At 56.0% G+C, this 16,976-nt stretch overlaps 2 protein-coding genes and 1 long non-coding RNA gene across 4 annotated transcripts in view; all 3 read left to right on the forward strand.

The window, feature by feature from the left end:
* The first annotated feature begins 288 nt into the window (after window positions 1-288).
* Window positions 289-2,412, forward strand: LOC135404895 (serine/threonine-protein kinase pim-2-like). Its single transcript, XM_064639623.1, has 4 exons — window positions 289-945; window positions 1,151-1,922; window positions 2,157-2,333; window positions 2,399-2,412. The coding sequence occupies exons 1-4, from the start codon at window positions 289-291 to the stop codon at window positions 2,410-2,412; spliced, it is 1,620 nt and encodes a 539-aa protein (XP_064495693.1).
* Window positions 2,413-2,549: 137 nt separating this feature from the next.
* Window positions 2,550-6,228, forward strand: LOC135406499 (uncharacterized). 2 transcript variants are annotated; one of them, XR_010426296.1, is made up of 3 exons: window positions 2,550-2,755; window positions 2,945-4,766; window positions 5,271-6,228. It is a non-coding gene; the product is annotated as an uncharacterized LOC135406499 (long non-coding RNA). The 2 variants fall into 2 exon arrangements; XR_010426297.1 differs by having other exon boundaries at window positions 2,949-4,766.
* Window positions 6,229-9,846: 3,618 nt separating this feature from the next.
* The window catches only part of LOC135404896 (serine/threonine-protein kinase pim-1-like), a 9,054-nt gene continuing 1,924 nt past the window's right edge, over window positions 9,847-16,976 (forward strand). The window contains exons 1-2 of the mRNA XM_064639624.1: window positions 9,847-9,851; window positions 15,361-15,439. Coding sequence (XP_064495694.1) covers window positions 9,847-9,851; window positions 15,361-15,439 — 84 coding nt within the window. The remainder of the gene's footprint in view (window positions 9,852-15,360; window positions 15,440-16,976) is intronic.

A 16,976-nucleotide genomic window follows, 5' to 3' on the forward strand; every position in this document is an offset into this window, starting at 1 on the left:
CGGCCCCTGCGCTTCGGCAGCAGCAGCGGCGGCAGCAGCGACTGTAGCGACGCGCTCTCGCTGTGACTCTTGTTCGTGCTCTCCTTGCTCGAGCTCTTCGTCCTCCTCTCCCTCTCCCGGTGTCCCGCTGTCCCAGTGTCCCTGTGCCGGTGTCCCATTGCCGGTGTCCCTGTCCCAGTGTCCCACTCCCGCAGTCCCTGTCCCATTGCCGGTGTCCCTGTCCCAGTGTCCCACTCCCGCGGTCCCTGTCCCATTGCCGGTGTCCCCCTCCCCTTGCCGGCCCGGCCCATGGCCCCGGCCGTTCCCCTGTGCCGGGCGGGGCCGCCCCGTCCCCGGCCCTGGGCGGCCCGGCGCGGTCTCGCCCTCGCCCGGCTCCCGGCGCGCCGGCTGTGGCGCTGCTGGGCGCTCCTGTGGGGCTGGCTGTGGGACGGGCTCGGCCTCGCCGCCCCTTGGCTCCGCCTGGCTCGAGCCCGGCGCCTGCCGGGGCCGGCGGGGGCCGCGGGCGCCGCGGCCGCTGCCGCCTCCTCGGCGGCTTCCCCGGCCAGAGCTCCGCCGCTCGCCAGCCCGGCCGCCGGCAGCGAGCCGCCGCTGCCCGCTGCGGCTGGGGAAGCCCGGCCCGGGCCGCTTGAGGGGCGCTCGGGGGCCGTGCCGGGCCCCGGCCCCAACGCTGACGGCCACGTCTCGCCCGCACCGAAGGCCAAGGAGCCGCTGCACGAGCGCTACCGGCTGCATTCGCTGCTGGGCAGCGGCGGCTTCGGCCGCGTCTACGCGGGGACCTGCCTGGCGGACGGAGCCCCGGTGAGTGCAGCAGGAGCAGGAGGAGGAGGAGGAGGAGGAGGAGGAGGAGGGCGGGACGGGCGGCGAGCTCAACCCGCCCTTCCCCTCGGCTTGCAGGTGGCCATCAAAGCCGTGTCCCGGGATGGCATCCGGCGCTGGGGCGAGCTGGTGAGCGAGCGGGGCCAGCGGCAGAAAGCGGGGCGGGACGGGCGGGGACGAGCCGAGGCCCGGCAGGGTGGAAGCCGCCGGGACACCTGGAGGGAGAGTGGGCGTGGGCTCGGTGGGGGACGGGGAGCATCCAGGGCTGGCCGAGGGGGAGCAGGCAGACAGGCACGGCATCAGCCCCACTGACGACCCCGTGGTCCCCCCGCAGCCTGACGGCACCCGGGCCCCCCTGGAGATCGTGCTGCTGGACAAGGTGTCCAATGGCTTCCCTGGTGTCATCCAGCTGCTGGAGTGGTTCGAGCTCCCCAACGGGTTCCTGTTGGTCATGGAGCATCCGGAGCCGTCTCAGGACCTCTCTCGCTTACTGAGGGCGTGGGGGTTCCTGCCGGAGGAGATGGCGTGGGGGCTGTTCCGCCAGGTGCTGCAGGCCGTGCGGCACTGCACCAGCTGCGGCGTCCTGCACCGGGACATCAAGCCCCAGAACATCCTCCTCCACCTGGCCAGCGGCGAGGCCAAGCTCCTCGACTTTGGATGTGGCACCTTCCTTAAGGACACGGTCTACACCCAGTTTGCAGGTGAGCCCACAGCCGGGGGATGCTCCTGGTGCCGGGCATCGCATGGCCATGCCCGGGTGTGGCAGTGGAGATTGCCCCTTTGGCTGAGGGGGAACAGGATTAGTTCTTCAGCCAAGTTGCTTTTGGATGGGGCTGGGGGTTACTGTGAGACAGGCCCCGGCCTTGCCGACAGCCTGTGCCACCCACCCTGTCCCGGGCTGGGTCTGGGGCAGGGGGGAGCCAGCCTGACCAAAACCCCCGTGAGGGTAGCAGAGAAGGGGGTCAGAACTGTGCACCAGCTGGCTTGGTGTGCAGGCGAGGAAGGGCTTGGGCTGCTCCGCTCGCCTTGTTTGCCTTGGCTTATGATGAATTGTTGGGGGCAGTGCAGTGGGGCGGGGAGAAGGCACGCCTTTTCCCCACCACTGGGTGGGTTTTTCCCTTGCATGTAATGGTTGGGCCTTGCCAGGGCTTCCGCTGCCCTCTTGGACACCAGCGGCTTCTTCTCCAACCCAGAGTTTGTAACCAAGAGTCAGGGGCCGGCGAGAAGGCAGTGGGTCACAGCGTGTGCCACTGGGGCAGGCCCCACATTGCCAGGGATGCTGGGGTGAGGCTCTGGGAGCAGGCAGCATCCACCTGCTGAACTGCGTCTGTATTCCGTAGGAACACTGTCATACAGCCCGCCAGAGTGGATCTACCTCAAGCGCTACCACGGCGAGGAGGCGACCATCTGGTCCCTGGGCATCCTGCTCTACCAGATGGTCTGCGGGAAGCACCCTTTCCGCAAAGGCCCCAACACCATCTGGGCCCAGCTCCCGTTCCCAGCACGGGTCTCTCCAGGTGGATACCAATCTTTGTGGCACGGGGGGAATAACGGTGTTGGGAGAGGGCAGCGGGCTCACGAGGACGCCGCTCTTGAAGCTGTTTGTGTCCCATGGGTGGCTGGAGGAGGTGGCCTGTGTCCTGCCATCCTGCTCTCCTCCAAAAGGGAGAATCGATGGAGAAGTTTGGGCACAGCTCTCAGCACAGCCAGCACGGCCTGGGCACGTGGACAGTGGGACAGAGGGGACAGGATCCTTCTCCAACTGACCGGCCATTTTCCCCCCAGGCTGCCAGCACCTTATCAGGTGGTGTTTGTCCATCCGCCCCTCGGACAGGCCAGCACTGGAAGACCTGTTGTGCCATCCTTGGGTGCAGGGCATTCCCCTGCCCTAGAAGACGGGAGAGATCCACGTGCTCCCTTTGATCCAGGGGCCTGGCAGGTAACACCTCCACACATCTCTTGGCAATAAGAACCAAAGGAAACCAGACTTTTTTGTCAGCCTGTAGCACTGGGGGGGGGTCATCCCATGGGAACACGCCCCTCTTTGTGCTGGAGCTGGGCTGCAGACCCGGTCTCCCAAGTGCTGGTGGCCACCATCCAACCTGGTTTTGCTCGTCCCGCTTCACAGACAGCTGGGCCCTCGGCAGAACGCTGACAGCCTGGTCTGGCCCCCAGGGAAGGAGAAGGGGCCTCTGGAGAAGCTGTGCCGGGTGGGCCTGCTGCTGGAGACATCGAGGACGATGTCAGGGATGACAAGCTCTCAGTTGACCTGGACGCCGGCGAGCTGAAGAGGATGGCCTTTGATTCTGGCCCCTTCCTCCAAGCCGTGCTCCACACGCCGTTTGCAGATGAGTCCACACCCAGGGGGTGCTCCCGGACACGGGCATTGCTCAGCCTGGCTGGGCACCGAAGGTTCCCCCTTTGCTGATGGGGAACCTGAGGAATTCTTCAGCCGGCTGCCAAGCTGCTTCTTGGCAGGAGGGCGGGCGGGTGCTCTGGGCTGGGTGTGAAATGGGAGCCCGGCTCTGCCCCCAGCCTCTGCCACTGCCCCTTTGCTGGGCGGGGCTGGGGCAGGGGCAGCCAGCCTGCCAAAAACAAACCCCCGTGGGGGGAGCAAAGGCGGGGCTGCAGAACACCAGCTGCTTTGGGCTGCAGGCCAGGAAAGGCTTGGGCTGCCTTGGCTTAGGAGCCTTTCTTTGGGCCAGTGCAGCAGGGCAGGGAGAAGGCCTGGGTTTTCCTGAGCTGGAGGAGGGGGGGTTTCTCTTTGGCCTGGAGGGCTTGGGCCTTCCTCAGAACCCTGACAGAAGGTTAACATTTTACCTTTTTTTCTTGTTTCCACTTTTGGTTTGTAATCTCTGTTCATGAATTTGTTGTTTGTTTTCCAGGGAAGAGTTGGAGCTGGTGCCCAGTCCGGGTTGGGAAGGGCTGGGACCATCCCTGGAGAGGATCTGACGTCCCCTCTGAGAAGGCTGAGGACATCCTTTGGGACACGCTCTTCTTGCGGCAGCAGATCTTGGGAGGTAGATGCTCCTCTTGCCCATCTTGTCAGCAGGAGTGGGATAATGGCTTTGGGGAGATGGCAGCAGGCACATGAACATCCCGCTCTTGCAGCTGCTGAGGAGGTTGATCTCCTGGGCTTGGCTGGAGGAGGTGGCACCTGTGTTGAGTAATTGCTGAAATCCAATCGATCTGGGATGACCCCAAATGACAGTTTAGTTTTCAGCTTGCTCGAGCTGTATCTCAGCTGTTCTCTGAACACTTCTCTCCCCCACCTGCCTAGTACTTCCCAACTGCTCCCTCCTGTCCCTGCAATGAGTTCCCAGCTCCTCATGGTCTCCATCAAACCACTGAGAGAAGAAATAGAAACTCACAGTCCCCCGGAGTGCCCAAATGAGGAACAATGTAATCCTGGAGAAGTCCTAGAGAATTAGAGAAAGGATGTCCCAAACAAGCAGGATGGAAACTAAGCTCTGGGTACCCAGATAATGAAAGAACAAACTTTATTTTTGGTGGTGAAACACAATGGTGCTGTGCTGCTCAAGAACTGAGGTCAGGATGACAGAGAAGGCCCGGAAGGCCCAGAAAAGGACTTCCAATAGGGGTGTGGCTGTGTAAAGCAAAGTACTGAATCTGTATTAAGTAAGCCAGACTATTGAATGCACATGTAAACAGTGTGTGTAATAAACAGCCCTGTCTGTCCTTTGGCACGGTGGATTAGAGGAGCTCTCCTCTGAACGCCCAGCATGCTGAATAAAGAAGAATGCTCTTTTTAACATCTCCAAATTGGGGTGAAGAAGTTTGTTTCTGCTGCTTTTCAGTGTCATTTTTGGCCCCCAGACAGGACACCTCTGCCTGATCTCCCGCGGATCCGAGGGATCTCTGGATCTTCACGCCAGCACCAGGACTTTGCTGCAGAAGAGCACAGATCCCCAGCCCAGTCTGGGACACAGGTAAGATCCCAGTGGATAACAAGGCATTCTTTTGGGGAATCCTGCCCATGTCAAACGTATGGATCTTTCAGCGCACTGGGGGGTTCTTTGGTATTTTGGGAATCCTGCTCATCTGAGACCTGTGGATCTTCGAGCCCTTTGGGTGGGTCCTTTGGTATTCTGGAATTTGGTCTCTGGCTTTGTTTTATGGATCACTATTGTTCTGTACTTGTATTTGTTTCTGTATTGTAACATTTTGGGTCTACTGTTTAGAGCTGGGAAGTGGGCACTCTGAAGGGGGAATTTGGAAGAAGTCCCCCCTTGGTTGCATTTTGCAATATTGGATGAAGATTGGCGGCCCCCCCGGAGGAACAGCTCCCAGGGAGAATTTAATGGAGTGTTGGAATCAAAGGGTGGCTGTTCTGGAACACTGAATTAGAATCCATTGTTGCAGTTGATGCTGTTTGAGAAGGGGAACAGAAGTGGAAGGAGGTTATGTCTGGTGCTGTGTTTTTCCCTTTGCAGAACGTGTGAAAGGGCAGAAAGATTGTGGTGTGAATGCAGCGCCCTCAGAGCCCTTGGTGTGAGCCCGGAAAGGAAAATCAAGCTGAGGGACAAGATCAGTCTAATTTGGGGACATTGTTGGAGGTTGGAGTTGCAGTTCTGGAAGAAATCCCTGAGGAAATGGTGCCCCCGGGGAGAGGAAGAGGACGAGAGCGTGGGCAGCCTGCTTCAAACATCCCCCCAGGAGACCTGGGATCAGTCCCTGTGCATCCTGTAAGAAAGATGGACACTGGAAATGGGATTGTCCGCAACTGAAACTTCAGAACCCTCCGAACCCTCTCGTGGCATCACTGAAGACGACTGAGGGGGCACCAGAGGATTCTTCCCCATCAGAACATCTGGTTCCAGCCAAGCTAAGCACAATTGTTTGTGGCTGTGGGAACTTGTTCCTCTGTGTTAAATCCAGGGAAATGAAACTCAAGGGACATTCTAGAACAATTGTCTGGTGTGCCAGGGAATTGGGAAACTGGGCCATTTTTAATGCTGTGGCTTTGAAACTGGGAAAACAGTGGTCGACTCCCCAGTTTTTGTATTTCCCCAATTCCCCAAAGCCTCTGCTTGGGAGAGATCTCTTGGCAAAATGAAATGCCACAATCCAATTGAAAAATGGTCCAATATAGGTTATTATTGCAGAGCCTAATTCTGGGGAAGTTTCTAGTTTTGCATGAGAGTCTCCAGAAGCAGAAGTAATCCATCTGCCACCATCACTTGGGGATGCAGTGGTTCCAACAGGATGGGCTGGAGAGGTGCCTCCATGATCCAAGAGAGCAGAACCCGTGAGAATTCCAGAGAAACCTGGAGTGGGGTTGGTGAGGCCAAAGCAATGTCCTTTGCAAATAGAAAGTTGTAAGGGATTCTCACCCTTTGTAGAACAATTGATGAAATTTTGCTTGTGAAAAGAATGTGAATCTAAATGGAATGCTCCAGTTTTGCCAGTCAAGCAGGCAAATGGAAGGCTATGCCAGTTAGTCCAAGACCTTAGAGCTGTAAAGAACAGAGTAGAAGATATACAAGCAGTCATAGTGAATCCTTACACTTTGCTAACTCCCCTAAATGAGGGTTTAATATGTTTCACAGCATTAGGTTTGAAAACTGCCTTTTTGTGTCTCCCTTTGAGTTGGGAAAGTCAAGAGCTTTTTGCTTTCCAAGGGGAAAATGCAAAGCCGGGGAGGAAAACCCATCTGACTTTGGTGGTCCTCTTGCAGGGGTTTAAAAATAGCCCCCCAATATTTGGAACTCAATTGGCAAAGGGACTGGAGGAATGGAGAAGTCCAAACCCACCCTCTTGGAGCCTCATTGCAGGGTGTGGATGATCTTTTGATGCCACTGATGCTGAGCAGCAACGTTGGGGTCAGACTGTGGCCCTGTGGAATTTCCTTGGGCTGAGTGGATATGGGGTATCCCAAACACAAAGTGCAAGTAGTCCAGAGCCCAGGAGCCTCCGTGGGCTTTGGAATTCTCCAAGGACAAGGGAGGCTGGGCCAGGAAGGAAAAAAGCAACCTGTCAACTGCCCCAGCCCCAGCAAAGGAAGCCCAGAGCGGGATTGCTTCCAGACTAGAGGAGAAGTGTATTGGGGCAGAGCTGACTTAGGAGACAGCCCCTTGGAAAGTCCTGGTTGGGAATTGTTTCCCAGGGGGGGCAGCTTTGTCCGGCATGGAAAACAATTCTCTGGATGCACAGAACTCCCCACCACCAGGGCAGAGATCCTGACAGAGATCCTTCTCCCAGTAGAAGAAAATGAGTCTAGTGCTAAGGATTGTCAACTCCTTGAAACCTTAGAGCAAACTTTGCTCCAGGAGGCTGGGCAGTTCCCCCAAGTGGGCAAATAATAGTCCCTGAGCCAATCTCCTGTGACCTGGTGGATGGGGAACATGAGGGGATTCCTTGGAGTGAAGCAAATTATTGAAACATTTGCCCAAGTGGGTTCTTGGTCCAAAACTGACCCCAGTTGTACAAGCAGTGAGTCAGCAGTGTGGTGTGTGGAAGAGAAATAATCCAAACCCTGCCACTGGAGTGGGAACAGGTGATGGAAAATGCAGAAATGCTGCAGGTGAATGTTGGCAGATGGATGTGACTGAATTGCCCAGAAAAGGGGGGTGTAAAGATCTCCTGGTCTTGGGGGATACCTTCTCTGGGTGGCCAGAGGCTGTTCCTTGTTGCACTAAGCAGGTTGGGAAAGAGACTGCAATCCTGTTCAGTGCAATCCTCCCTGTATTTGGGATGCCTTTGGGAATGTCATCAGACAGAAGTTCCCACTTGACTGCAGAAACAAAATGCTTCACTCTTGTTTTGCTCTTCTGACAACAGTTCAAACACTGTTGACGTGGGAGGAAAATTTACATGTCTTTTTAGGGCCAAAGGTGATCCAAGTGTTGCCCACAAGTGTCTGTATTAAGTAAGCAAGACTCTGTAAGGAATCTGGAAACTGTGTGTGTCATGTAAAGCCCTGTGTGGCTGTCACTGAGGTGCTGAGGCTGAACAACAGCCCCTGAGCCAAAGCTGAGCTCTCGATGAACCTTCCAACCTAATGGGCTGTGTCTCCATGTATCTGCTCCTGAGCTAAAACTGGGTCTATTTGTTGGTACAAATGTGGTGGGATGGGACTCCACCTGTGTATCTGCTCCTGAACCAAACAGGTGTGCTTCTTAGGAAGATCTGTTAGTCTGGGCTCATCAGTGAATCCTGTTTGTATCTCCCTGTATTTGGGATGCCTTTGGGAATGTTGGCAGATGGATGTGACTGAATTGCCCAGACAAGGGGGGTGTAAAGATCTCCTGGTCTTGGGGGATACCTTCTCTGGGTGGCCAGAGGCTGTTCCTTGTCACACCAGCTTGGCTGGGGAAGTGAGTGGAATACTGTTGAATCCAAGAATCCCTGGATTCGAGGTACATTTGGGAATGTCGTCAGACAGAGGTGCCCACTTGATTGTAGAAGTGGTCCAACAAGTCAAATCAGGGATGCATTATTGCAGAATTCCAAAGGCCAGAGCCCCTTGGGTATTTGAGAGGTTGTCTGAGAAGAAACCAAATGCTTAAGTCTGCTTTGGCTCTCCTGACAATAGTTAATTGGGTCTTGACTTGGGAGCAAAATTTACATCTCCTTTTAGTCTCAAACGTGACCCAAGTGTTGCCTCCAAGGGATTGCTGGGTGTGCACTCCTTTACCTGAAAAGACAAGGAAGCCATTCACCATTTCTGCCTTCCCTGTTCTGGCAGAAATGATTCCTGGTCACTGGGTGAGCACTTGTGTTCCCCAAAAAGTCGACCCAGCAGTCAGTGTGCAAGTACCCCCCACCACCTCTGACAATCCTGCCTGTGTCCAAAGCTGTAACCCCCACTAAAGGAACAGGACAAGTGGATTGTGTTAATGAGAGTGGCCCGTCTGTGGGAAATCACCCCCAATGTCCTCAAACCCTTCCTGCTGGGGAAATGACTGATCCTTGGCCGGTCCCCAAAGGAACGGGGTGGGATTGGTGTGTGGAAATAACACCTGGGAAGGGTTGCCCCAAAGCTGGAAGGGCATTTGTATTTTAGCTTGCATCAGGATTCAGTGCTGTAGCTGTTCTAATGCCTTGAGCTGTAAAATGAAATAAAGCTCCTAAGACACTCTATCCCTTCAGGAGCTTAGTCTGAAAAAAGGGGGGATTTGATGTGGGATATAGAAGACTGCTCCCAACATTTCTCTGTGGCCAAGGAAGGACAACTGTAATCTTGGAGAGGTCCTGGAGAACTGGATCAGGGATGTAACTAAGCAAAGTGGATGGAAGCTGAGCTCTGTGGGCCCAGAGAAGATCAAACCCAAACGTTCCAGTCTTTGTGGTGAAAGGTAATGACACTGTGTCTGCTCAGAACCGAGGTCAAGAAGTGGACACCTCAACTTTGGGGGGCACCAGATGCCAAAAAACCCACCAGAGAGCCCTGAAGGAGACCCCAAAGGACCAACTAAGGACTTGCAATAGGGGGGGGGACTGTGTAAAGCAAAGTAACATCTATGTCTTAAGTAAGGGAGAATATCTAATGAATCTGGAAACTGTGTGTGTCATGTAAAGCCCTGTGTGGCTGTCACTGAAGTGCTGAGGCTGAACAACAGGCCCTGAGCCAAAGCTGAGCTCCAGATGAACCTTCCAACCTAACAGTCTGTTTATCCCTGTATTTGCTCCTTAGCTAAAACTGTGTATGTTTGTTGGTCAAAGATGTAGTGTGGAAAGACTCCCCGTGTATCTGCCCCTGAACAAAATAAATGTGCTTCTTAGTGAGATCTGTGAGTCTCAGCTCATTAGTGAATGATATTTGTATGTGTTGATTAATCAAATCTTATGTCTGATTGTGAGCAAAATGTGATCTTTATCTTCCTGTCTTTAGAGAGTGGTCAAGGCCCTGGCAGTGGATGTGTGGCCTTGTTTGGCAGCAGATGGGGCAGGTTGACTGCCTGGGTTTTCCCCTTAAGCCCTGGCCAGGCTGTGGGTGGAACCCAGGAGGAGAAGGGAGCCAGATGGTTTTTTTTTTAATACTCACTCCAGGCACTCTTGGTAGGAACGATGAGGTGCGTTACTGAGCTCAGCCTTTTGTCATTCTTTGCTGCTTTGCACTGCAGGAAAATTACACACTTGTTCTCCAAAGTTGGTGTCGGTGTCTCTTGTGCTGACCCTCGTCGCAGGCAAAAGAGTTCCCTGGGGCCCTGCAGTGTCACAACGGTCCCCTGATTCCATGGGACAACATTCCTAATTTACTGGCTAGACTGGAGGAAAATCCCAGGAAGGGCCGTGGTTTGTTAGGACTTGCTTTATCTGAATGAGCCCCGGGGGGCTTTTGGTGCTGAGTCCTTGAACCTCAGGTACTGAGGGGAGATTGCACAAACCTGTCCAGAAGTGAAAGTCAGAAGGAGAACCCAAAGTATCTCAAAGCATTAATGGGTCCCACTGAGGGCCATTCCCAAGACAGGCTCCTCATGGACTGGTTGGAGGAGAGGATTGGAGGCCATGATTGCACAAAGCTCTCAAAGGCTCAGTTTCCAAAGGAAATCCCAAAGCTCCTTAAAAACCCTGGAGGACCTACTGACAAAGCCTCTCCAGGGACTAATTAAAGCAGAGAATTGGAGACCATGATTGATCAAACCTCTCCTAGACTCAGAGTCAAAAGGAAAGGCAAAGGACCTGAATAAACCTTTAGTCCCTTCAAGCATTAACGAGCCCCATTGAGGGCCCTTCCTGACCAAGCCTCTTCAGGGACTCATTAGAGCAGAGAACTGGAGGTCAGGGTTGCACAAACTTCTGCGAGATTCCAAAGCAAAACCCAAAGGCCTTGGAAAACCCTGCAGTCCCTTGGAGCCTTCAGGAGCCCCCCAAGGGCCATTCCTGACAAAGCCTCCCCAGGGACTCTCCAGCAGATCCTTGGGGGCCGTGAGTGCAGGGAGGCAAAGGCTCTGTGCAGGCAGCTGAGATGTTGAGCACAGCCTGGCTTGGTTGGAGGCAGCAGAAAGGCCCAGCCCTGACCCCCAGCCCGGGGAAGGCAGATCCTGTCCCTCCCGCCTGGCTCAGGGCTCTGCCGGGGGCACTGCCTTGGGGGGTGACGCTGAGGGAAGGACAAGGGGGTGCCAGTGCCCAGCCTGCCCGGGCCCTTTGCTGTGCCCTGCCAGCAGCAGCCTCCCCGTGCTGTGCCCAGGCTGCTCCTTTCAGCTGCGGGCACAGACAGGGCCCAGCTGTGCCTGCTGCTGTCCCATCCTGCGCTCAGCACGAGGGACGGGGCAGCCCAAAGAGAAGCCCCGTTGCTGGAGGGAGCCCAGGCCCTGAGGCACAGGGGATCTCCCAGGGCCTGTGCCAGCCAGGGGCCTTGTGCTGGGCTGTCACAGGCCAGGGCAGGGGCAGCTGGAGAGCCCCTGGCCCAGCCCTGAGTCACGGGCTGAGCCATCAGCTCCTGCAGAGAGAAGGGACCTCACAGGCCCTTCCCCAGATTGAGGGCAGGAATGTTCCTCAGTGGAACTGCTGTGTTTATCCTGCTGCATTTGACAGCTGCACTTCTGCCTCTCTCTCACTTGGGCCTTCAAAGAGCTCTCCAAGGAAAAGCTTCATTGAGTCCCAGAATACCAGAGGCTGGCAGAGCCCCCTGGGCAGCCCTGCCCTGGCTGTGGCTGGGCTGCAGTTCCCTTTGCCCAGAGCAGCCCCTGTCCTGCTGGGTTGGTGCTCGTGGCTGCAGCGCTGTTGGTCCCAGCCCAAGGCTTTGGCTGTCCCTGGGCAGTGCTGGCCCCGCAGGGAGCGTCTCTGCAACCACCCCCACCCAATGGGCTCTGCTGGGCAAGTGTTTCACAGGGGACATGGCTGGGACAGCTGGGCTGGACTGACCCAAGGGATATTCCATTCCATGGGATGGCATGATCAGCAATAAACTGAGAGAAAGGAAGGCAGAAAGGAAGGTGGGCAGGGGGCAGACGTGGATGTCCTTCATTAATACATTTGTCTTCCAAGGAAACCTCTCCATGGACTGAATTCTTGCCTCCCAGGGGTTTTCTTGGTTTCTGCACGTGGCCTTTGCTTTTTGCTTTCCTCTCTCCAGTTAATCTCCCTTTCTGTTGACCAAGGATTTCTTCACCTGCTTTTCTCCTGTTGTCTGACTGAGGAGGGGAAGGGAGAGAGCAACTTGGCTGTCCCTGGATGGCCAGACAGGTTTAACCACAGTCACCTTGCCCAAAGCTTCTCTTCTAGGCACCCCCAGAAATGTCAGGTGTCCACACCTGAGCTTGGTTATGCCCTGCTCACCCCCTCCCCCAGGGCGGTCAAGTGCAGAACCCATGTGGATCTCTGCAGTGACAGGGGGATGCCAGGAATTATCAGGGTTGGAGGTTGAAGGGAGTTGAACAGGGGACAATTGGGAAAAGCCCCCCATGGGGACTGGCCCAGAGCATGCGCAGTCCCTCAGCACCTTCCCGGCCACAGTTCCTCATTGGCTGCCCGTCCGCTCGGGGTCCCATTGGCTGGCTATTGGCTACACTTGGCTCCATCGCACTCTCCCATTGGCTGGCCCTTCGCGCCACCACGCAGCTTCCCCATTGGCTGCCTCTGGGCAGCTCCCCATTGGCTGCTCCCCGGCAACAGGGCTGCTCTCTTAGCAACAGCACCGACCCTTCAACCTGCACTTTAATTCAACTGGGCCAGTTCCAGGGCAACTCCACATCCTCCCCATCCACCCCAGCTTCACATTTTCCCTTAGCAGTAGCAGTGGAACATTGGCCCAACAGCAACTTCACCTTTTCCCTTAGCAGAGTTCCAAAGCCTTGGTGCCACAGCCGGGCTGCTGCAGGAGCCGAGCTCCTTGCAAAAGCTCCAGGAGGCACCCAGCAAGCCAGCAGAGGCAGGCAGAGGAGCAAACAAGAGAAAAACTTGTGACAATCCAAAAATGGGAGAAGGTGTGCCAGGCGGATCTCGCTTGGAGACCGGGGAACCAGTCAAGGGACACTCGGGGCCCATCTCGGTGCCAGGAGACCTTTGCTTGGATCCTGGTGAACGGGCCAGGGGGCATCCAGGGGTCCCACGGCGAGGGGATTTAAGGCCGTGCCCGGGGACTGTGGGGAGCTGTTGCAGGACTGCTGCGGGAGCTGCTGCCACCCCCTTCCCCTGCGGGTTGGGTTCGTTCCTCGGAGGCTACAAGGCGACCAGGGCAGAAGCCCAGCAGAGATCTACCAGCTTGCAAGGCAGCGGCACTTCCTGGTGCTGCTAACTCCTGTCCTGTGCTTTTAACAGTTCCCCTTAGCTTGTCCCACTGCCCTATCTCCCTTCTTTCTCTCTGCTCTTTTGTGTTCCAAAACAAAGCTGAATTCTCGTTTTGGGATCCAGCATCTGGCCTCGTTTGTGCCTTAACATGGCTTATGGGAGTGTTTTAGAACCTGGTTCCCCTCTGCATCGAAGCGGATCGGAACAGCTGGGGTCCCCAAATGGAGAAGGAGGGGGGTGGGACCCACAAAACCGAGAAAAAGGGGGAGGTAGGACTCCCAGATTTAGTGGGAGCAACTGGGGCAGCTGGAGTTTGGGGGTCTGATGGGAAAGGGGTGGGAGAGGGGGGAAAAGGGACGAGCTTTGCATCGTCAAAGTGAGTGAGAAGGGGCTGAGACCTTGAACTGAGCAGGGGGGGGGAGGGGGCCACCCCCAAACCGAGCTGTGGGGGGAGCAGGGGATTGCAGGGAGGGTGGGAAACGGGTGGGACAGTGAGGGAAAGGGTGAGACAGGGCGTAGGGGGTCCCATGGGGGTCCTGTAGCAGGATGCTCTGCCTGGAATGGGGTAAAACAACTCCAACAAGGCCCTGTTTGCAAAACCCCCGGCAGGAAATGAAGAAGGGGAGTCACGCTGCTTTTGGGTTGAATAATGCTGAAACCAGCCTGACTCCTCAATTCCAAAGGGAAACATCCTGAGAGGGAGGGGAAGATGTGGCAGAGCTGGGAAAATCCCCGGGCAAAGGAACAAACAGGTGACACCCCTGAGAACTTCTCCAAGGCTGCTGGGCTGGCACAGCCTGGACACACCTGACTGACAGTCCAGCACTTTATACGAGAAAAGCCCCACATTTTAAGGGCAGGGTCTTGTGACGTGTCCCATCAGACCCCCAGGGATGGACAGGGACTCCCCCAGTGTGGATCCAACCCCCCCGAACTCCAGGGAATCCCTCCAAGCCTCATGTGATGGGGGACACAAAGGGACCCCTCGACCTTCTGTCCCACCTCCCTCTTCCCCCCTCTCCCTCCTCTTTCCCAACGTCCCCCCAACCCCCAGACCCCCCATGCTCAGCCGGGGGCTCCCAACCCCTCCCACTTAGGCTGGGGGTCGCAACCCCCCTCACACTCAGTTTTGGGGATCCCACCCCTTTTCCCTTCTCTCCCACCCCTTTCTGATCATCCCATCAAACCACAGCTTCCCCGTGCTCTGCTCTGGGGGTCCCACCCCCTCAACCGCTCAGTTGAAGGGGTCCCACCCCCTTTTTCCACCTTTTCTCCCCTTTCCCCTCCCTTTTCCCTGTCACCCCCTGTTGCCGGGGGGAGTGGAAGGCTCAGACAAAGTTCATTAAAGAAGTCCTGCCCTTGAGTCCCGAGGTGCAGAAAGGACTCCCTGGCTTTCTAAACTCCTGCTCAGAGAGGAGCCTGGGGGCAGCTGGATCCAATCTCAGCCCCGGATTATGCCAAGGGTTGGAATTTAAGGAATTACAGAGCTGTGATTGAACCACTTTTGTCCTGCAGGTTTTAATAATGGCAAATCAGAAATATTGATATGAAATGAACTCATCATTATCACAGAAGAACAGACAAAAGATTTTAATCAGAATTATTTACTACACAATATAAACACTAAAACTATCAGTAGTACAGTATAAGATTGTTGAAGCAATTATACTAAAGCTGGCAAAAAAGAAATAATTATTAAGTTGACATTTGATGTAACTCCCCCAGACCAAGGCTCCTGGGGAGATCTCTTTTGCTCACCCTCGAGGACTGACCTTGGGAGGGGTCCCCAGCCAAGGGGGGAATCTCCACTCATACACCCCAAGAGGGGTTATGTTGGAAGAACCTGCCCCTGGGAAAAGGGACTGGAACTTTACAGTATAAAGTGATGGACTGACAGCCCTTGGACTCCAGGGGTTGCCTCACCATCAGGATGTTAATTCAGGGTTGAACCCAGACTGGTTCCAACATCTCCTGGCCTGGCCTGGGCCCCTCTCAGCTCAGCACTGATACATTTGCAAATAGGGCATTGTCTTGGTCCCATTCCAGGGGGGAATGTCCTGCCACAGTGTCCCAGTGTGCCTGTAATTCCATCAGGCCCTGCAGTGTCACAATGGTCCCTTGATTCCACAACTTCCCAAATGTTTCCAGGTTCCTTTGGTTCCATGAGGCCCCCATGTCACAAAGGCCCCTGGATTCCAGGAGTTTCCACAGTGTCTCAGGGTCCCTTTTTTCCAGGAGGCCCTGCAGGCTCCCAATTGTCCCTTGATTGCAGGAGGTTCCCAAATGTCTCAGGGTTCTTTGGTTCCAGGAGGCCCTGCAGTGTCACCTTGGCCCCTTCATTCCATGCAGGCCCAGGCAGAGGAACCCCAGCACGGAGCCCCCGACCCCCGTCAGCATCTTGGGGGGCGGCGTCCGACGGCAGCTCGGGGTGGGGGGGCAGCTGGGGGCAACTGGGATATACTGGGAGAGACCAGGAGTGACTGGGGTCATCCTGGGACTGACTGGGATCATCCTGGGACTGACTGGGCCCTGTGGAACACCCTGAAAGTTCTGGAGGGGCTGTTTTAAGTGAGCTCTGGAAAACTGTCCTGGCTGTGCAGGGCAGGGAATGCTGATGTTCTGCAGGCCCCCAGCTCTGCTCTCTGGCTCCTGGTTTCCCTCGTGCTGGGCAGTTGGAGCCCAGGCAGGGGCAGCCCTACAGGAGGTTGTGGTGCTGCAGGGCCCAGGGGCTGCGCCCCGAGGAGCTCCTGCCCCAGGGGCTCAGGGACCTGGCAGTCTGTGCTGCTGGGGGCAGGATCGTGCCCCGGGCTGGGGCTCCTGGGTGCAGAGGAGGAAGGAGAAGCACAGCTTTGGTCCCCACTCTTGTGGCCGGAGGTGCAATAGGCTGGGCTGGGGGTGGTGGCCTGGCTGGTCTCTCTTTGGCCTCGGTTGTGGGGTCTGCAGGGCCAAGTTTTGCCCTGCCCTGTTTGCAGCCTGGTGCTGACCCACTGCTGGGGCCCCCGGGCAGGTGGGTGTTTCTGCCCTGGGCTGTTCTCACTCACACCACATGTGTGTGAGGGGGCACTGAGGTGTGTTCCTGCCCCAAATCCTGTGTCTTGGACCCTCTTGGTCCTTTCCTGGAGCATCTTCTCCCAAGCTGGGTCCTTGCCTGTTCCTCCCTGGAGCACAAACCGGGCCATTTGCAGTGGGACCTGCTGGGGGACCTGCCCTGGTCCCCGTGGCTCTGCTCTCTGGGGACAGGGAGCCTTTGGGGACCCTTTGCTCTTCCAGGATCCCAGTCCTTGTGTCAACACTCCCAGATCCAAAGGGGACCTTTCCTGCCCAACCAGCTCCCAAGGTTTTTCTCAGTCCAGTGGTCCCAGTGCAGGAGCTGCCATTAAAGCCGGTTTCAGTTCCCAAAGGCTTTCCTGCCTCCAGGAGTCCAGGGCAGGACTGGGGTCTCACCTTGAACTGCCCTTTCAGAAAGGGGCTCAGGAGTGTGACAGAGCCTCTTTTCTTTCCTGGCCCAGCCGTGCTGACCCCCTCAAAATAAAGCTTTTGTGCTGCCCAAGGGGCTCCCGTTGTGGTTTGGGGGGGTTAATTACTTGGGGGGGTGTTAATTACTCGTTAGTAATTAACGAGGGGTTAATTAATCGGGAAGGGGAGGCAGGTGAGAGCTCAGGGTCTGATGGGAGGGGGGAAATGGGGGGAAGGGAGGTCTTGGAGTGACCCCCATTGTCCCCTATTTCCCCATTGTCCCCTATTTTCCCTCATTTGCCCATTGTCCCCTATTTTCCCTCATTTCCCCATTGTCCCCTATTTCCCCATTGTCCCCTATTTCCCCATTATCCCCTAATTTCCCTCATTCGCCGATTGTCCCCTATTTTGCCTCATTTCCCCATTTTCCCCCTATTTTTCCCCATTATCCCCCATTTCCCCATTATCCCCTATTTTCCCTCCATTTCCCTCCCAATATCCCCCATATC

Source organism: Pseudopipra pipra, chromosome W (genome assembly GCF_036250125.1).
Source record: "Pseudopipra pipra isolate bDixPip1 chromosome W, bDixPip1.hap1, whole genome shotgun sequence".
Classification (NCBI taxonomy): domain Eukaryota; kingdom Metazoa; phylum Chordata; class Aves; order Passeriformes; family Pipridae; genus Pseudopipra; species Pseudopipra pipra.

What these genes read in the sequence shown, in the direction of transcription:
- LOC135404895 (XM_064639623.1), top strand. Translation starts at nt 289, where the DNA reads ATGGCCCCGGCCGTTCCCCTGTGCCGGGCGGGGCCGCCCCGTCCCCGG. An exon ending in TCCGGCGCTGGGGCGAGCTG is followed by an intron (nt 946 to 1,150) that starts GTGAGCGAGCGG and finishes GTCCCCCCGCAG; the next exon opens with CCTGACGGCACCCGGGCCCC. An exon ending in CGCCTTTTCCCCACCACTGG is followed by an intron (nt 1,923 to 2,156) that starts GTGGGTTTTTCC and finishes TGTATTCCGTAG; the next exon opens with GAACACTGTCATACAGCCCG.